The sequence below is a fragment of the Poeciliopsis prolifica genome, unplaced genomic scaffold (assembly GCF_027474105.1).
Source record: "Poeciliopsis prolifica strain line A6 unplaced genomic scaffold, Auburn_PproV2 SCAFFOLD031, whole genome shotgun sequence".
Taxonomy (NCBI): Eukaryota; Metazoa; Chordata; class Actinopteri; order Cyprinodontiformes; family Poeciliidae; genus Poeciliopsis; species Poeciliopsis prolifica.
In genome coordinates, this window is record NW_026562406.1 from 217,245 (window position 1) to 234,813 (window position 17,569).

The 17,569-nt window shown below is 39.9% G+C and overlaps 1 protein-coding gene across 1 annotated transcript; it reads right to left on the reverse strand.

Annotated features, from left to right (window-relative positions):
• Positions 1–1,791: 1,791 nt before the first annotated feature.
• Positions 1,792–16,175, reverse strand: zgc:110329 (uncharacterized protein LOC550500 homolog). Its single transcript, XM_055050712.1, has 8 exons — positions 15,864–16,175; positions 12,591–12,776; positions 11,148–11,222; positions 10,933–11,028; positions 8,350–8,463; positions 6,108–6,158; positions 3,834–3,950; positions 1,792–2,948 (listed from the first exon to the last, which is right to left on the reverse strand). The coding sequence occupies exons 1-8, from the start codon at positions 15,948–15,950 to the stop codon at positions 2,613–2,615; spliced, it is 1,062 nt and encodes a 353-aa protein (XP_054906687.1). The 5' UTR covers positions 15,951–16,175; the 3' UTR covers positions 1,792–2,612.
• Between the last annotated feature and the right edge of the window lie 1,394 nt (positions 16,176–17,569).

The following is a 17,569-nucleotide window of genomic DNA, read 5'->3' on the forward strand; positions in this document are numbered from 1 at the left end:
AGTTTGGTGTCATTACGGCCATTTCCAGGGAGTACGGTGGAATTGTGCTCTATTATCTGAGCTCAACACTTGTGCATCATGGATATAAATAGTGAGCCTGCTCCGTGACAGACAAAAGAATAAAAAGTCTTTGTTGCTCCTCTCACGACTTGTAACAGTGAAACACATGCACGCATTATCGTAATCGCAGGTTATTTTGACGTTCACATGCCCCCGCTCTTGAGGATTTTGTTTCAGGCAACAGAAATCATCTGTGTAATTATTCCATCTGCGCTCCGTTGATTATCTGAGAGTGAGGGGGGCTGGAGGGAGGAAGATCAGAGCAGATGACCTGCAGCTGGAAAAAGAAGCGCATGGGTGTGTTTGTGTGTTGCTTGTCAATTTCATTAAAAATGCAACATTTAAAACATAGGAAAGAGGAAACAAGCTGGAGATTTGGCTCCTGAGATGAAATGGACCAGCCGATCCCGGCATGTCAGCCGATCCATGCCAGGATCGGCATGACCTTTCCGTGTAAGGTCAGAACATTATACACTCATTATGAAATATCACATTCACTGGGGGCTTATTTGAAGTTTCTTAGTGCAGTAAGAAGTAATTGCACAACAAACAATTCAATCAGGTGTAGAAGTTTGGATTTATTGTGAATCCAGTTTATCAAACAGTTTATGAAAATGAAACATCCATAACCCTGATCCAACCATGTGTCCTTGTGAACCCGCTTAACCTCGCAGTTTCTTGGGGGCGGGGCTGCAGCCTATCTCAGCGTTCATTGGATGAGAAGCAGGCCGCCGGTCCATCGCAGAGCGACATTGGCTGCGTTTCCAAAAACGTTGCAGATATTCCGCTTTGTTGACATTCGAAAAAACTCAATTTCGCCGTCGCTGCGTTTTCATTGAACAAGAAACGCAATTCAAATCACACGATTAAGTTTGTTCGCGCGTTAAGCCATTAAAATCATCCTCCTCTTACCACTTCCTGTCGTCGACTTCGTCTTTTCCGCCTGTAGCAACCTGCTGGTTGTTTAACACATCAAGTGAAAAAAAAGTTTTTTTGTTTGTTTTTTTTTTTTTTTTTTGCAAAACACACTAATTTCCATACGGTTGAAAAACAACCTCATCTTAAAACTTAAAGAAAAAAACATGAGTTTTTTTCAAAATTGCCATGGCATTAAGCAAATTTATTGTTGGAATTCCTTTTCGTATAATTATGTGATCAATGAAAACACAGCTATAATTATTTATGCTTCTCTGTTCTGTCTTTCACACACTGATGTCTTGGATTATCCTTTGACTTTTAACCTTTTCCCCCACCATTTTCTTTTCACTCTTTCCTTTCCTCCTTTGTTTTTAATCTGTGTCTACTAAATTCAAAATTACACAATTTCTAATATATTTTAGTGTACACATCCGGTGGAGCATTATACACAAAGCTGCAATGCAGAGAGAATCAAAATCACGCTCATCGTTTGCTTGTACAAATTTAGCAGATTCTGACGCATCTTGACTTGAATTTCCTGGCTTTCTATCTCCACTGAAAAATTCTTTGCCATGTAGAAAAAAAAATCTATCAACAACAGTAAACTAGACAGTGATGCTGTCAATGTGAAGACAATGATATGAATTAGAAAAGAAAAAAAAGTCACTAAATTCAGATTTGTGAAGTCGCCTTATTTGAACAAATTACAACACGTCTGTGGTTACGCAGGGCTAGAATGGTTTGAATAAGAGATATTCATGTCCTCGAATAGTGAACGTTCAATTCTCAGTAACAAAATAAAATGGAGTGAAATCAGTAGACAAATTCAGATTTATTGACAAGAACATTAGTGTTTATACAAGGCAGGAGCTGGGAGGAAGCTCAAAATAATGCAACTCATACAAAAAAAACCTTTTTTTTTTTTTTTTTTTGTTTGTTTTTCCGGTCCGGTGGATAATGCCTTTAGGAATTCCTGTAAAGATGGAATGAATAAAAACATTTTTATTAAAATGGAAAAGCCTCAACTATGGAGCTTTGTTCTTCTTTAAAATGACTTCATATACAGTACAAAACATGCATCCCATGTTATTTCACAAATTGCAGTCTTACAATGTACAGTGATTGCACAAAATTAAATTAAAAATCATTAAAAAAAGTAAAAAAAAAAACATTACAGTATAAATCCGTCACAGATGCTACAAGCAAGACACACCTGGCTAGTCCTATTCTCATACGACAAAAAGCAACCATTAATTTATTTATACAACCAAAACTGCTTCGTCCTCTGACTACTGGGCTATTTTCAAAATAGCCTGAGGTAAGCTTTAGCACACGAGCCGTGGCTCAGTCAAGGCTTAAAAAAATATGAAGACTGATAAAACAAAAGAAATCTCTCTTTTAAAAGGAAATTTGTTTGAAATTTGCTGTAAACAAAGTGCAAAAAGTACTTCTGATCCCGTTAGCGACCCACTTCCTTCTGATCCAATGGTTCGCGTTCAAACTTTGAGTAGTGCAACACAACCGAAATGAATGTCATCAATTACACAGACAAGAAAATTAAAAAAGAAAGGCATAAAAACCCCAAAAGGCAAAAATAGAAATAAAACTAAAAGGAGGCTGGACGGGAGATGAACTCAGTGGTCCCGTTTCTGCCGCCGGCCCACGTCGACCTCGTCCAGGCCGCTGGCTGACCGGGACTGCTGCAGCTCTCTGAGCTGGGCGTGGGTCCGGGGCGGCTGCTTCTTCAGCTTCTCCAGGTGAATGTCAATGGGGTCGAGCTCGGGCTCGGAGGCCGGCACGGGCAGGTAGCCGCCGTCCCTGGGCAGGCACAGGCACCAGCCGGCACCCGCCAGGTCCAGCTCGCTGTACTCGAACTCGGACTTTTTCAGCTTGAAGTCCACCATGTCGGCCGACTCGCTCATGTCCACCAGCAGGTTCCAGAAGACGCAGCTCAGGATGATGCCCAGCAGCTGCAGGTAGTGGGAGGAGGGGAGGACCCAAACACAAACACTCATCAGCTGTGTTTCCATTACAAATGTGAGCAAATCTTTGTCTATATTGTGCAAATGTTGAAAAAACACACTTCTAAATTGTGATTCCTGTCAGTGAACGATCTGTTCAGGAAGCACGATCCGTACCATCGCTGGAGGGCCAAAAAGCTATTAATTTACATGTGATCCAGAGCCGCTCTGCTGCAGCGGAACAATTCTGTTAGTTAAATGAAACCTGGAGATGTGGGTATCGTCAACTTAATGTAGTCCGCCACAGCAAAGGGAGAAATAACGCAGCTAAAGTGTTGAAGAACAGCTGAACCGTTATTGAAGAGTAACGGTGGAGAATAACGCTTCCACATATCAAACCAACATCAACGTCTGCCTCGTTCGGCTCGGCGCCTCTCTTCACAGGGGAGGGCAGCCGACGACAGCGCAGGCAAATGTCCGGTAAACTTCATAGCGTTCGGTGTGTGACGCAAACATTAACAACGGAGTAAAATTTTAAACCTCAACAGGAGATTTCTTCAGTGAATTTAGCAGAATCCAATCTCAAACGAGTCCACTTTCTATTCTGAAATCATTTGTAAGTACACTCTCGTCGAAATGTCTCGTCAGGTGAGGACCTGCAGCACTCTGGTAATTAACCAGAGGAGACGCGTCAAAATGAGTGGGTGAACTATGAGAGTGGTCACCCAGGGAGGCTGGTGGACCCGTCAAACTAAATCACATTTCAAAGACAAACGATCCGAGAGACATACATCCATTAGAAACTTCCTGAGAAAAAAAAATAGGCAGCTTGGTTTCCAGATGCCTCCAAGCCGTTTAGTTTCGGGGAGTTTGTGGCTCTGAGTTTTCAATTACCTGTGGCAGCCCGATGGCGCAGCAGAGGGCGACGGTTATTCCAATGTTGTCACTCATCCAGAGGTTAACTGCATGGATGCAGCCGCGCACATGAATCACCTCCTGCAGGGTTTCACGCTGATGGCCAGAGTGCAGAGCGGGAGAAAGTCAGAAGAAAGTAGAATTTCTAAAGTGAAACTGGAGCCCCTCGTCCCCCAGTTAGAAAAAAAAGCAGAAGTTCTGAATAACCCAAAGCAGAAATGACACAGAGCTTTGGTCTAGCTGCATTTGGGGTGATCAATTTGGTGTCTAGTGGCTTTTATTTGACAGTTAATTGACAGGAAAATGGGTCATGAGAAAAGGAAAAAAACATGCGGCAAAGGTCACCAGGCCGGGAAGTGAACCTGCGACAGCCGGCATGTGAGGGATGTGTTAACCCCTGCACCACCACAACACACCCAGAAATATGAGGTCTTTTTTTTTTGTTGTTGTTGTTTTTAGCAGATAAAAATAGAAAAGGAATGGTTCCATGAAATATTTACACCAGTGTTCTTTTCCTAAATGCACACCAATGTCCTGAAATAAACTTCAGCTCATTTGGAGTGTGACTCAACCAGCTTGGAAATTCTAGAAGCTAAATTACTTTGCAAAGTAGCTCACGCTCAGGGAAATTGGATGGAGACTCAGACTGTCGGGTGGATTTAGTTCTGAACTTTGACCTGATGCCACAGTTTTCTCCAGGTTTGGTGAACCTTCAGGAGAATCAGAGGCTCTGTGTCTGATTCAGTAATTCATGCAAAAGGAACAGCAAATAATGACTGACCTCATAGGAATTCTTGTACATGTTTTCAGTTTTTCTTTTTAAAATATATTTTAATTACTCTTACATAATATTCTAATTTTCTGACACATTGCATTTTGTTTTTTCGTTATCTGTAAGCCTTAAAGGTATGACATGCTGTGGTTTCCAGGCATATAGTTCTATTTTATAGCGCAAACAAACAACTGTTATCTTCAGTTGTTATAAAAATGCTGTATAAAAAAAATATGACAACAAAAATTTAACTTTGTAATTTAACGGTGTGAAATTGGGCCTCTGTTTCTTTAAAACCTCCTGCTCATTTTGAAACTCTGCCTTCAGGAAGTCATCACGACATGGCTCCTCTATTGACCCTTTAACAATGTTTCTCCTATAATGAGCTCAGCTGATGCGGAGTTCCACCAGATGTTTGCTAATTGCTGCTGGTTAGTCTGAAGGAGTTGAGTGGGGGAGGAGAGCAGAGTGGATCTCAGAGAGATGGAATCTTGGAAACTGCAGCTCCAAGAAGGAGCTGTGTCTTGAAGGCGGGGCTAGGTCCCCCCAGGCATTTTGCACAGATGAATGGTTGCTTGGGGGAGATGAAAGTATTTGTCAAACATGCATGAACGAATGAAGGGAACACCACGGGAATGTTTTTGATGACGGAATAACATAACATGAAGTAAACCTGAAAACCTTTTGCTTTTTACATGAGACTGCCCCTTTAATCACAAAAAGTAGAAGAAATAAAAGCTTGGTGTTTCTCGCTCTATGTAAGTTTCATCTTCTGTATTGAGAAACAAGAAATGCTTTATTTTTCCCACAATATTCTATTGTTTTTAGCTGTAACTATACTGTAACTGGGGGGTCGATTCCCCCCCAGAAATCTTCACTTCCTTCTTTCTGCATTTCAAAATTCATCAGTTTTTCAGACTGAAAAGGTTCCAATATCTCATCTGATTTTCAGGAGCCTTTTGAAATCAAAGAACAAGCATTTAAATTAACTTCATTTTATTATTATATTTGTTTTAGCAGTGCTTAGAATTTAACATCTGTTTGTTTCAAACACCAAGACATTTTCATCATCTATGGTGCAGCCACCGTATGAAGCTGCATGAGCACAAAAATGTGTGTGTGTGTCAATAAGTGTTTTTCAGTTAATAACCTGAAAGCAAAGATAATGAAAGCTATGATTGTTTAATTGCAGACTGAGCTAAAAGGTGATGCCATGGTAATCGTGTCGATCTTTAATTATAAGTCGGAAATCTTTTTTGAGCATTTTGTTCTGGGAGATAGAACAAACAGAGCGTGGAGAGGAAAAGTTATTTTTACACAGTATTATTTTCTGTGGCTCTCTGGACTAGTAAAGTACTAACTGTGGATTCTACAGTTGTCAGTAGTGAGGGGCAGGAGCGGCGAAACATTGTGAAGAATCTGTGCAAAACCAACAAGATAAACAAAAGAAAAGCAGATCAAATATGTTCTCATACACATACCTGTTCACTCAGAGTGTTGTAGCCACAAAGGGTGTTGATAACTTCTCCCAGCTGTGAAGACACAGAATATGCAGCAGTCAGAAGACATTAAAGTTTGACCTGAGATGAGACAGTGTTTTGGGAGACCAGAAATGATCATTTTTTAAAGCGGGTTCCAGAGTGGATTCATGTCAAAACTCCAGTTCCATATTGCGGCCATCATGGCCAGTCTTTCTTTTAAAACAATGACATCCATAGCTCCATCTCTCTCTCACAAGGACAAAAAAGGCGACGTTCTGCGTTTTGTGTCATTCTCTGTCAGCGTCACAGCGCCACCGACTGGCCTGGCAGACCAACTACAGTGTTTTCACCGCAGCCTGTTGTGGAGATGCAGGCTTTTTCTTTTTCTTACTCGTTTATGAAAGTTGTCCTCTTGGCAAAAGAAGATTGTACACAGTGCAAACATTTATTTTTGTACATTTCTGCTGCAGCAATGTGATTTATTTTTAGACTAAGCACAGATGTGGTCAGCACTGTATGTGACGTGTTTCCGTCTTTTAAAAAGCCTCTAACACGCCGACCAGTTGGAGCGTAAACCTGACAGCCGCCATGATGGGTAACAACTGATAACGTCAGACGTGTCTTTTTAATCGGTGTAGTCTGTGTATGTGTGTGCAGAAAGAGAGAACTGAAGGACTCTATCATAATTAATTTCTCCACAGCTTCCAGGCACATTATCAGTCCTTCAAGCTCAAGGACTAGGGTGGCTGTGGACCTGTGGGGGCCCCAGAGGGGGGCCAACATTTGCTTTAACTGAAAAATCTCCCAAAGGCCACAGAGCTTTAAATAGCAGCATGTCTCCTGCTGGCCGGGCAATACGTTTTCATTGTGGAGTCAATTACAGTTCTATTGTGCAGATAACAAGAGCCTCTCCTTCATTTGATACAAGCACCAGACATTTCTGTCCCGGCCTGGATGGTCTCTGGATGTGTGTCTATCAGCAGGAAATGAGATAAGCAAACAAGATGGCTGTGAGCGAGCTGCAGCTTCACGTCAATCTGATACTAGTTGATGAGCATGTGGAATCAGTGTTTGGCTATAATATGGCAGAAACAGGCTCAGCGGTGGTTCTGGTTTCAGCCACGCAGTGATACAACAGAGATGATCACAGCTGATGACGACAGAAGATTAACAAACGACAGCTGCAGAGTTCAATAAAATGATGAAAAGAGCTGGTGATGTGTTCCAGTTGCATCTGGACTTGGGATTTTCCGACTTCCCAGCCCAAAAATATCAACTAGAACTAGGACTGAACGGATCCACGTCTTTCACTTCTGATACAGATGTCTGAGGTTTAGTATTGGTTGATACCGATCTGAAAAACACAGCTGAATCGATTCATGTACAGATATAAATGGACTGAATTACTAATGTATTCGATAACTCTGCACCAGCACAGAACACTGAAATACACCAACAGCTTCATAAGGTGGACAAACATGAAAAAACTGTTTTAATTTGTTCAGTCATGGCAATTAGAAGAACAGCCGATGTAAAAGAAATAATCAAAAAAAAAAAAAAACTAATAAAACAACAAATATTCTTTCAAATGGTTCAGAAAGTGGAATTAAGAAGTCTAAATTTAAGGTAAAACGTAATCAGAATTAAACCCTGATGTTTCAGGCACTGAAACTGAAACATTAAGTTTTTTCAATATCATAACCAATACAGATATTATCAGATCACTGCATCTGTAACTGGAACGACCTCCCAAGTTGGATTTCTCGCTGGGAAATAGAAGCAACTCCAAGTTCATGCAGTCAGCGAGGTTCTGTTTAAGTGACTTTTTTTGATTCTATATATTAAGTTAGTCATTATACAGTAAGGGACACTTAATCGAAAACTTTTAAATCTAAAATCTAACAGTGATTTTAGATCACTTTGTGGTTAATATTCTGGAACATAAATCCAGGTTGCTTTTTCCATTTCACAAATGCAATTATTTGAAAACAGATTTTTGTATTTGCAATTCATCTTTGTCCAATATTTGAATGAATTTTATTCATTTGAATATTTAGGAGTCCCAAAAAAAAACAAAAAAACTTGGGAGTCATCAAAATGGGAGCAAACATTTTTCTCAGATGCTGTTTCCTGCATCCGTGTGCAGCAAACAGCATCCAGCTGAGTTCTGAGATCTAACAATGCAAACAAAAGAGCCTGGGCAATGCTTGGAGCCGCTGATCAGAGGCGTTGGAGCACTCACTTTGCGAACACAGCAGGTGTACGGAACCCCGCAGGCCAGTGGACCGGTACCGTTGCAGAAATGATACTGATTGACTCCCCAGTCCTTATATTCATCCCCTCCACAACAGGAAAACTGGAAAATGAAAGAGATGAGGAACCAGAACAGAAATTCAAGGATTATTGTGAAATTCTTTGAAAAAAATCTACAAACATCTCAACACACCTGAGATACACGACTGAATAAGACATCATTAGTCCTTCAACCCCTTTTCTCCTCTGAGCCAACCATGGTTTATAATAAAATGTCCGTCCTTTAATTAATCGTTAGTCAGTCCATGAGATCAATCCACTTTGCATTAACTTTTTAATCAAGAACTTTCACCCTCCATAAATTGTTCCTGCTTTCCGCATAAAAAGATGACATGGCCAGTTAAGATTAGCACTGGTAATGGCTGTGTAATAAATAATTGTGATATCAACATGAAGAAGAGTTGATGTCACCAAATACAGATAAACGCAGAAGCTTACACACTGAAGAAAGAAGAAAGAAAACACATGCAGCCTTTTCACTGTCACTGTTAGAAGTTAAATCAGACCAAATTTCTCTTGTTTTACATCAGTTAGAAATACTTTAATTATTTCAATTCCCTAAAGGCCACAATAAAGAGAGAAAGAATATGTCGGATGTTTTATTTTTTATTATTATTGTAAATAGCAAACAACTATCTGCTATTTGCGCATGCTCAATTTGGTAAATGGCTAAATTTTAAGTGACAAGCACGCAAACAAACCATTAAAATGCGACTGCCCTTCATGGTCAGATGTATATCTGGGCATTATCTTGAGAGAATTCACTGAGGAATCTTTCATTATTATGAGTGAAAGTAACATTCAATTCCTCTTTGAGAGCAATGACGTGTTTTTGAATTTTAATCATATTGAATTTGAATGAAGACTACAAACACTATAAAAAAAGAATAAAAAGAGAAAAATGGTGACCATTAAAATGTTTTTTATAAAAAAATTGCAATCTTTTCAATACTCAACAAACATATTACAACTGAATCTGGTTAGAAAAATATAAAAAACCCTTAAAGACACATAAAACACTACAACACATTTAGTGTGATGTTTTTCAAAAAACAGTTTGCTAAAAATTGCCCGGCCGTCTTCAACAGAAACAGAAAAAAAAGCCCTTTCAGTTGCAGAACCACAGCCGTAGAAGTGTTTTTAACATGAGTCCAGACGGCCGTCCTGTTTGGCTTTCTCTGCTCGTAGAGCCCCGTCCACCAGCTGCTCCAGACTCTGCCTACCTCTGGGCTGCAGGAGATGATTAGACACTTGTCCCCATCCTCTCTGCCTGAGACAGTCTCCCCACTCTTCCGATGAGAAATTGCCATTCAAAGTGACAACAGGTTCTGTGCAGCTGTCTCTACTCCCAGTTAAACATGATGAAGTGCCACACGTCTGCTGTGAGCCTCTACCTTTCAGTGACAAATCCACACTGGGCTCTGTCCAACCCTGCAGACAGAGCAGCACTGGGGGATGAAATGGCCTCAGCGGCGAGGCAGGGAGGAATAATGGCACTCCCACAGAGTCGCTCTGTTTGTTCTAGTCCATAGCACTATGCCATTACAACAGGATGATGTCACAATCACAGGACCGGTGGGCTGTGTGCACATGCAACAAGCTCCCACACCTTTAAAGCCTCTGGGTGATATTCTGATCAATAGTTTGCCCTGTTGGTGAAAAAATGTTTCCTTCATGCAGTCCCACGCACTGATGTCAGCTCACCTCAAATTAGCCGTCTGCTGTGAAAAGTTTCTCAGAAATTCTCTTGGAATTGTGACTTAAAAGCAAACACTCCTGATGTGATGAACTGAAACTAAAACCAAACATGTTTGGCTTTAAAAATAAAATTACAAATGATTTTCTGCACCACAAATGCTTTTAAAGGAGCAGCATTATGTATTTTCCAGGCACAGAGTGCCATTTTATAGCACCATCAAGTAACTGTTACTTTCAATTGTTATAAAACTGCCATAAGTCTCAAGAAATTTGACACCTTAAAATTGGGCCTCTGTCTCTTTAAAACGCCTGCTCTTTCTGAAACTCCGCCTTCAGGAAGTCATCACAACATGGCTCCTCTGTTGAGCCTTTAATTGCGTTTTTTTTTTTTTTTTTACCAGCACTGAACAGAGTAGTAGCTCGTATAATGAGCTCAGCTAATTGCTGCTGGCTAGTCTGAAGGAGCAGAAGGATGGAGTGGCTCCTCCAAGAAGGACCTTCGTCCTCGAAGGTGGAGCTATGTCCACCCAGGCGCTTTGATAATTAAGATTAAAGGAGAGCAGCAGCTAAGAACCCAGTTTCTCTTTCCAAGTGAATATCATAATAAAGGGTCAGAAAGAGCTGTTACATTTGGTTGTTACAAAAAAACAAAAATGATTAAATTAATGAAAAGCTTCTGTGATTTTCAAAAATTTCTGGAGCAAAATTATATGCGCAACTACCTTAAAATCACAAACAAATATGTTTCATGTAACTAGTAAAGACAAACGTATGTCCCAACTCTTGACAGAAGTGAAGCCACATGGTTGCCTACCTTTTGCTGGACGTAGTCCAAGATATTTTTGAAGTCCAGATCGTCGTAGTAGTGTTTAATCCCTTCCCGTATGGTGCTCTGAAACAACGCAACTGTCTGCACAAACACAAGCAGAAACACCCAGATGGTGGTGAGGAGGAAAGCAGCCCTGACTGGCCTGCCTGCAAGCGATCAAATTGCTGTATAAAACATACACAATACGAAACAACTTTTACCTTCTTTTCAAAGATGAGAGCCATGGCGAGTGTCATTGCCTGGAGGAGCAGCAGCACACACAGAACACAGAGGAACTATGGAGAGAAAAGGGACATTTAGCAGGTTAAAAATGTTTTTTTTTCCTACTTAGCTTGTGAAAAGTTTAGACTGCTGAAAGTAGAGTGATTTACAGTCTTCTTAAAATAGTGATCTGTTACAAAAAGAGATGGATTAGAGAGTTTTGAGCTGGGACTGAATTCCGGGCTCCTTTGACGTCTCTCCTCCTGTGTCTGGTTTCCGTTTTGGGGTTTAAAACTAATCCAAATTGTTTGGCGCGGGATCTGGTTCAATTTAAGAATTCATTGTTGTCGACTCCATAATCACACTAGTGTTGTTAGCGTCCACACTTTAATGGCCACCGTTAACATAGCTAACAACATGTGCGCCTCTCACAGCAGAATGCTATTAAGGTGGAACTTATCCAACACATGTGCAGTATGCTATTTACAACTTTACAATTGTATCTGTAAAAACCATAAAAGTAAAATAAATGCTGCAGATTGCTTGATAGAGGTAATAGTTTTCCCACAAAGAATGAGAAAATAATTATTTGTTGGAGATCATAATTTATGCATCAAAGCATCTGTTCCTTGTCTTTATCTGATTGAAACTGCACCAGAATACATGATGATGCATTCGTTTAAAAAAAAAAAAGATATTTTCTCATTCTGTATTAATAATTCTAACCAGTAACAGAGGCTTGAGAACTCCAAAACAGAAATAAGAAAGGAAGGAAAAAGAAGCCCTCCTAAGATAAAAATTATTTATGAACTATTGTTTGATTCAAACACAATAATCAACATTCTTTTTTTTTTTTTATTGTTTCCATGTCATTGGTTTATTGACTTTCTAATCTTCTCCTCAAAAACACACAGACATCACTGACTTCTCTGTTTCTAACTTCATTTTGCACTTTCATAATAATTATTTAGCTATAGCTAATTACACGGGTGCCTAGCAACCACTATAATGCAGCCCTACTCCTTTTGAGCTTTTCCTCTGTTACTGACAAAACCAACAGCTGCGTCTTCGCATGCTGGGAAGAAAAAGGGCCATCAAACTGTTTGGTGGTATTAATGTTTTAAGAACCAAACTCTTGTGCACTCTGCAAATGATATTTCTTAGATGCAATGTTTGTGTCAATTTATGTAATTAGACACAAATATGCTAAAATGAACACGTGTGTTTGGTTTGAATTTGCAGGCGAACGAATAATCTAACCAGAATCAGTGGAAAGTTTCAGTCACAGAACACGAATCAAAAAGATTCAAGCAGTTTAATCAGAGACGCATCAGGTACCGTTTGATTTCACTATCCAGATTTTAAAGAAAAACAACAACAACAAAAAATCAAGGTGTTGTTAAAAGCAGCTAACTCTGCAGACGTTCGTCCAGCGTCCCTACCATGTGCAGCAGGGTCTTGTTGTCCCTGAGGGATCCGACCATTCCCACCACGGACACGGTGAACATCACCAGGCCCAGCAGGATGAGCACCACGGCGGGAGCCAGGAAGAGACCCTCCAGGGTCCGATTCTTCTGCCTCTCCACTTCCGCATACACTCCCACACACAACACACACAGGCCCATGAGCTGTGGAGAGAAGCGCGGCAGTTTGTGACACTGAGACCTGAGGTCGAGTTTGGAACAGCAGCCAAGCCACATATTTACATACACTGAACTTCACTGTCTTCAGTTTATGTAAACTATGTAAACTTCAGTTTACATAGATTTGGTCAGAATCAGGGATAACTGTCTTTGACAATGTTTGACTTGGGCCAAGTCTTTTGGGATTCCTTCCACAAGTTACTTAATATAGTTTATTTATTTACTATTTGATGCTGTCTTGAACCCTTCAGCTTGTAGCTATACTTAAAATCAAATAGCAAATGACTGCTGTTTCTTTAAGTGTGCTTCTCCAGTCTTAAAGTGTGAACCAGTTAAATCAGTTAATACTGATAAAGCAGAGGAGTAGCAGTCTCTCTCCGGTTACAGATGTTCTTTTAGGAGAGCTTTAAGCTCCTAATAGTAGTTTTTTTTTTAGAGAGAAATGAACAGGGACCTTAAACTGACCCAGGCAATACTCCAGAAAAAAGCTGGGAATTCATCCACATTTCAATCAGAGTGGTAGCTTCTAAACCAGCCTGAAACAAAAGTTCTCAAAGCAGCATCACTGATATTAAGTGGGTATGTGATTTCCATCAACAATAAGTTTATACCTGAAGAAGATTTTGATGCTTTCCCAGATAATTTTTGCACTTAAACATGAATGAAATTTCTGAAACCTTTATTACTACTTGCAACAGCACAAATACAAGCACTTAAAATAAAATGTTAGCCATACATAACTAAACATATATAACAATAGAAAATTGTTTTAACCTTAAATGAATGATTATTCTGTCGTATATGAACAACTGCCAGCTGAGTTGCTGCATGGTGTGAGAGACCAACTTAGGTCGTGTTTAAATTGAATCACTAGCACTACTTTCATTTGGTTAATGGGAAGTGCTACAACACATGAAGTATGAAGTAGCCGTCTTTGCTTTCTGTTGCTTTTGATTTTCATTTGGACACAGAGGGAATCTTCTCCAACTCCATTAACAGCTGAGAACCCCGTATGAAACCTTATTAAGTAATCCAGGCTGGCTTCCCACATCCCAGTGTCAGCACTAATCTTCCTTTTAGCTACATCTTTATATCTCCCCTCAATCAGTCTGCTGATGGGAGAAAAGTGACACAGCACAGATGTGATCAATGTAAACTTTTGAAACCACGGTTTAATTCTCTGAATGTACAATCTTCAGTCAGAGAAAACAAACACAGGGTGAGTGTGGGTCAATCTCAGCGGACACCTGCCGCTTTCCTTCTGTCATTAGAATCAGACTTTACAGACATTAACTAAACCCAACACTCCCACAGCGACGATAGCTCTAATTAAGTCTACATGGCTAGCTTGGGGCCAAAGGAGCCTTTGTCGGCAGAGGAAGTCCACAGCGGCCTAAATCACAGCGGCAGAAAGGAGAGCCAGAGAAAGAGGCAAATCACATTAGAGGCATTGTGGAGCGCTAACAGGATCCAGCTACAAATGGTTTACAACCACATTCAACACAAAGTTCCAGGACAGATGTTTCTGTAGAAAACAGAGGAGGATAAAAGTGGATCTGATCTGATATCAAAAATAATTCTGGATCTGCTATTGGTGACAATGTGCCAGATTAGGCCAGATTTATTCAGTCTAACTCTACGCTTTGTTTTCTGCATGAATGGCACTCCTGGATTGGCTGCTTTGCAAACACCAGCCAATGTCAATAGAATGAGCTACATTTTCATTTGAATAGTTTACTTATTTTCTACAAAATAAATAAATAAATAAAATCAAGGTTTGAGAGAGTTCCTGATTTCAAATTGCTCAAATTCTACTTTATGGGCTCCCTAGGGTTTGAGGTTCTTTTAACAGGATATCACAGATTATTCTGCCATAAGAGAAGTTTCTATTCTATTTCTCTCTCACTTGTGTCTGCACACAGCCAGTTTGCAGTTGAATCTTCTTCAAGCTAAGACAAATGTTTTCATCTCACAACATTTCTGACCACAAAGTAGGCAAATGTGGGCTTGTTGCCCTTCTTTCCCCCTCAGTAGACAACGGCAAAAATAGTCACCAGTTTAAAAACTACAAACTTTTTAAATGCAGCATATTTAGCAACTTTTTTGTTGCTAAATGTGCAACAAAAAGTTGTTTGTTTTTTTTGTTGCACAAAAACATTTTTTCTACATTTTTATGTATTCCCAAAAATTCAAGGCTATAAATAATGAAGCTGTAATAACTGTCACATTATATTTGTTACAGAAATCAAACTTTGCTGAAACATATTTTTGCTGACATTAAGCTAAATATATGAAAAGCTCCTAACGCCGTAATGACAGGAACAACAACAATCTGTTGCTGCATTTTTCCTTCTGTACTTCACGCTCGCTCGTGTTTTGTGTCGGCAGAATCAATTCCATTATCATTCCGTTCCTTTAAGAGCATCCAACGCCCTGCACCACCGTGGTGTTTGTTGGCCACTGACTGATGGCTTTGTGTTCTCTAAGAGACAGATGGAACCGTGAATATGACGGCAAAATGATGTTGAAACACTGTAACAATGTAAACGTAATACACCACAAAATGTCACTGTGTTTTGAATATTTTCCACCGGTATGAATCATTCATCTGTTAGCTTGCATCCACAGAGCTCTAAGCTATCACAATAACAAACAGCGGTGACTATTTACCAAACTGCATTTATTGCAAAAGCGGTTTTTATGCGATTCAACAAAGGGACAATGATTTTAGTGAAAAATATCAGAAAAGCCCAGCTGTATGTAATGCTTTAAAGATAAAAATGCTCTGTGGTTAAGGGCGAGTTACCATTTCGATTGAAATTACCATCAGAAAGGCCAGAAATGTATTTGTAATATATGCCGGATTGTTGGGAGGATAGCCTACATTTATAATCTATATGAGTTTATATTTTCTTAAACATCTATGGGCCTGGAGCAAGCGGTGCGTTTAAAAATAAGTGTTATGTAAATGAAGACTGGAAAGATGCTTCGAAAGTTGATCTGTAGGTCGACATTTAGACTCCAATAAACTCCAAGCAGATACAGATATAATGAAATGCATCTCGCACTTACCGAGAAAAGCATTGAGTAGACATTTAGTGTGAACTTGATGAAGTAGTAGAAGTGGTTGCTTTTTCTCACTTCTGAGTAGGACGGCATGGCTGCTTGCTTTTATCAGGCTAGCTAGCAGGCTGGCTAGTGTTCCTTCGTGTAGCTCGTTAAAAGTAAATGTATGTGTGATATATTAATAAAATATAAAATACTCCCTTTGACACATGAGAAACAGCGAATAGAGGTGACTGGATATTAAATATGCAGGAGCTATCATTTCTCAAACAGGTGCTGTTGTAAAGCCGCCGAGACGAAACCACTTCCGTGCGGCTAGCCGCCCCACGCTTTGTTTTGACTCCATTCTTAAAGGAGCAGTCACACCAATTCACCAGCTTCACGGGGAGAGTAAACGTCACATTTGTGTTTCATTTAAACTTTTGTTTTTACATGCTGAATCCCAGACGATAACTTCATAGCAAGTTGATGTTGAAGGCAGTGCGCCAAAAATAATCTCTGTTAGCGATGCATACTTGCAAAGCGTTTTGGTAAGAATATAAATAGAGAGCAGTGTAATTAGCAAACATTTTGTCCCTGTGTCATGAGATTATTCAGACTGGCTTACTCTTATGATATGGTCAGTACACGCCTTATCCCAGCTCTTGCTTCAAATTGCATCATTTGTTGCCATCCTGATGGCATTACTGATGTGTTCAGAAATGGGATTAAACAGATGCAACGTTGCATAGAACAGATCACCCTGGTGATCATCTGATAACTTCCTTCTTAAAGGATGGCCACCTACAGAAGAGGGTTTGCTTGCTGAGTCATTTTATGCTCTAGACCAAGATTGTCTGTGTCATTTTATGCTCTAGACCAAGATCCACCATCACTGGTGGATCTATGTCCACCAGTGATGGTGGACATAGATCACAGTCACCAGTTTATATTTAATCTTCTTGTATTTCCACTGATGGAAAGCATATTATTAAATGTAAAGAGTCATGAGGGTGATTTTCTCAGAACAAGCTCTTCCAGCTTTTCAATATTTAAGTTAAGTTTTTGGTTGACTCTTAAAAGAGAAATTTATGCAAAGCTCCTTATAAAGACAATCAGTTGAAAATGTCAGAAGTAACACTGAAAGTCCAGAAATGCTTTCCTGTCTGCAATTGCCTTGGGATTATTGGTCTGTCTGAGAGCCAGTGTCCAGGGTCAGAATTAAGATTCAGTTCAGAACTTTTTACCCATTTGGATCCAGTTAAGTCATCTGAATCCAGGTGATTCTCTGGCAGCCTGCAGATTCCCCCGGACTGTGGCGTGTGCCACACACACACACACACACACACACACACACACACACACACACACACACACACACACACACACACACACATGCACACACACACGCACACACACACACACACACACACACACACACACACACACAAACACACAACCACACACAGAACTGCAGCTTTCTGTAGAGACCACAACCTGTGAAGGACATGCATTTTTCAATGATCAGATTTTTATTTCACAACTATATTTGGAATAAACATCAGAGGAGTAGCTGGATGATGTTTATTGAATTTACATGCACCGAAAGTATTAATGCCCCTCTTATGTTTTTTACATTTTGTTACATTACTACCAAAAATGTTTATGTATTTCATGGCCATTCATCATGAGAGTGTCTGTGAATATCAAGTTTGCAGTCTTTCTCAGGTTCT

Coding starts and splice junctions, on each gene's coding strand:
- zgc:110329 (XM_055050712.1), bottom strand. CDS start 15,950: ATGCCGTCCTACTCAGAAGTGAGAAAAAGCAACCACTTCTACTACTTC. Junction 8,464..10,932: donor TGGACTACGTCCAGCAAAAG/GTAGGCAACCAT, acceptor TTCATTTTCCAG/TTTTCCTGTTGTGGAGGGGA. Junction 3,951..6,107: donor ACAACACTCTGAGTGAACAG/GTATGTGTATGA, acceptor TCTGGCCATCAG/CGTGAAACCCTGCAGGAGGT.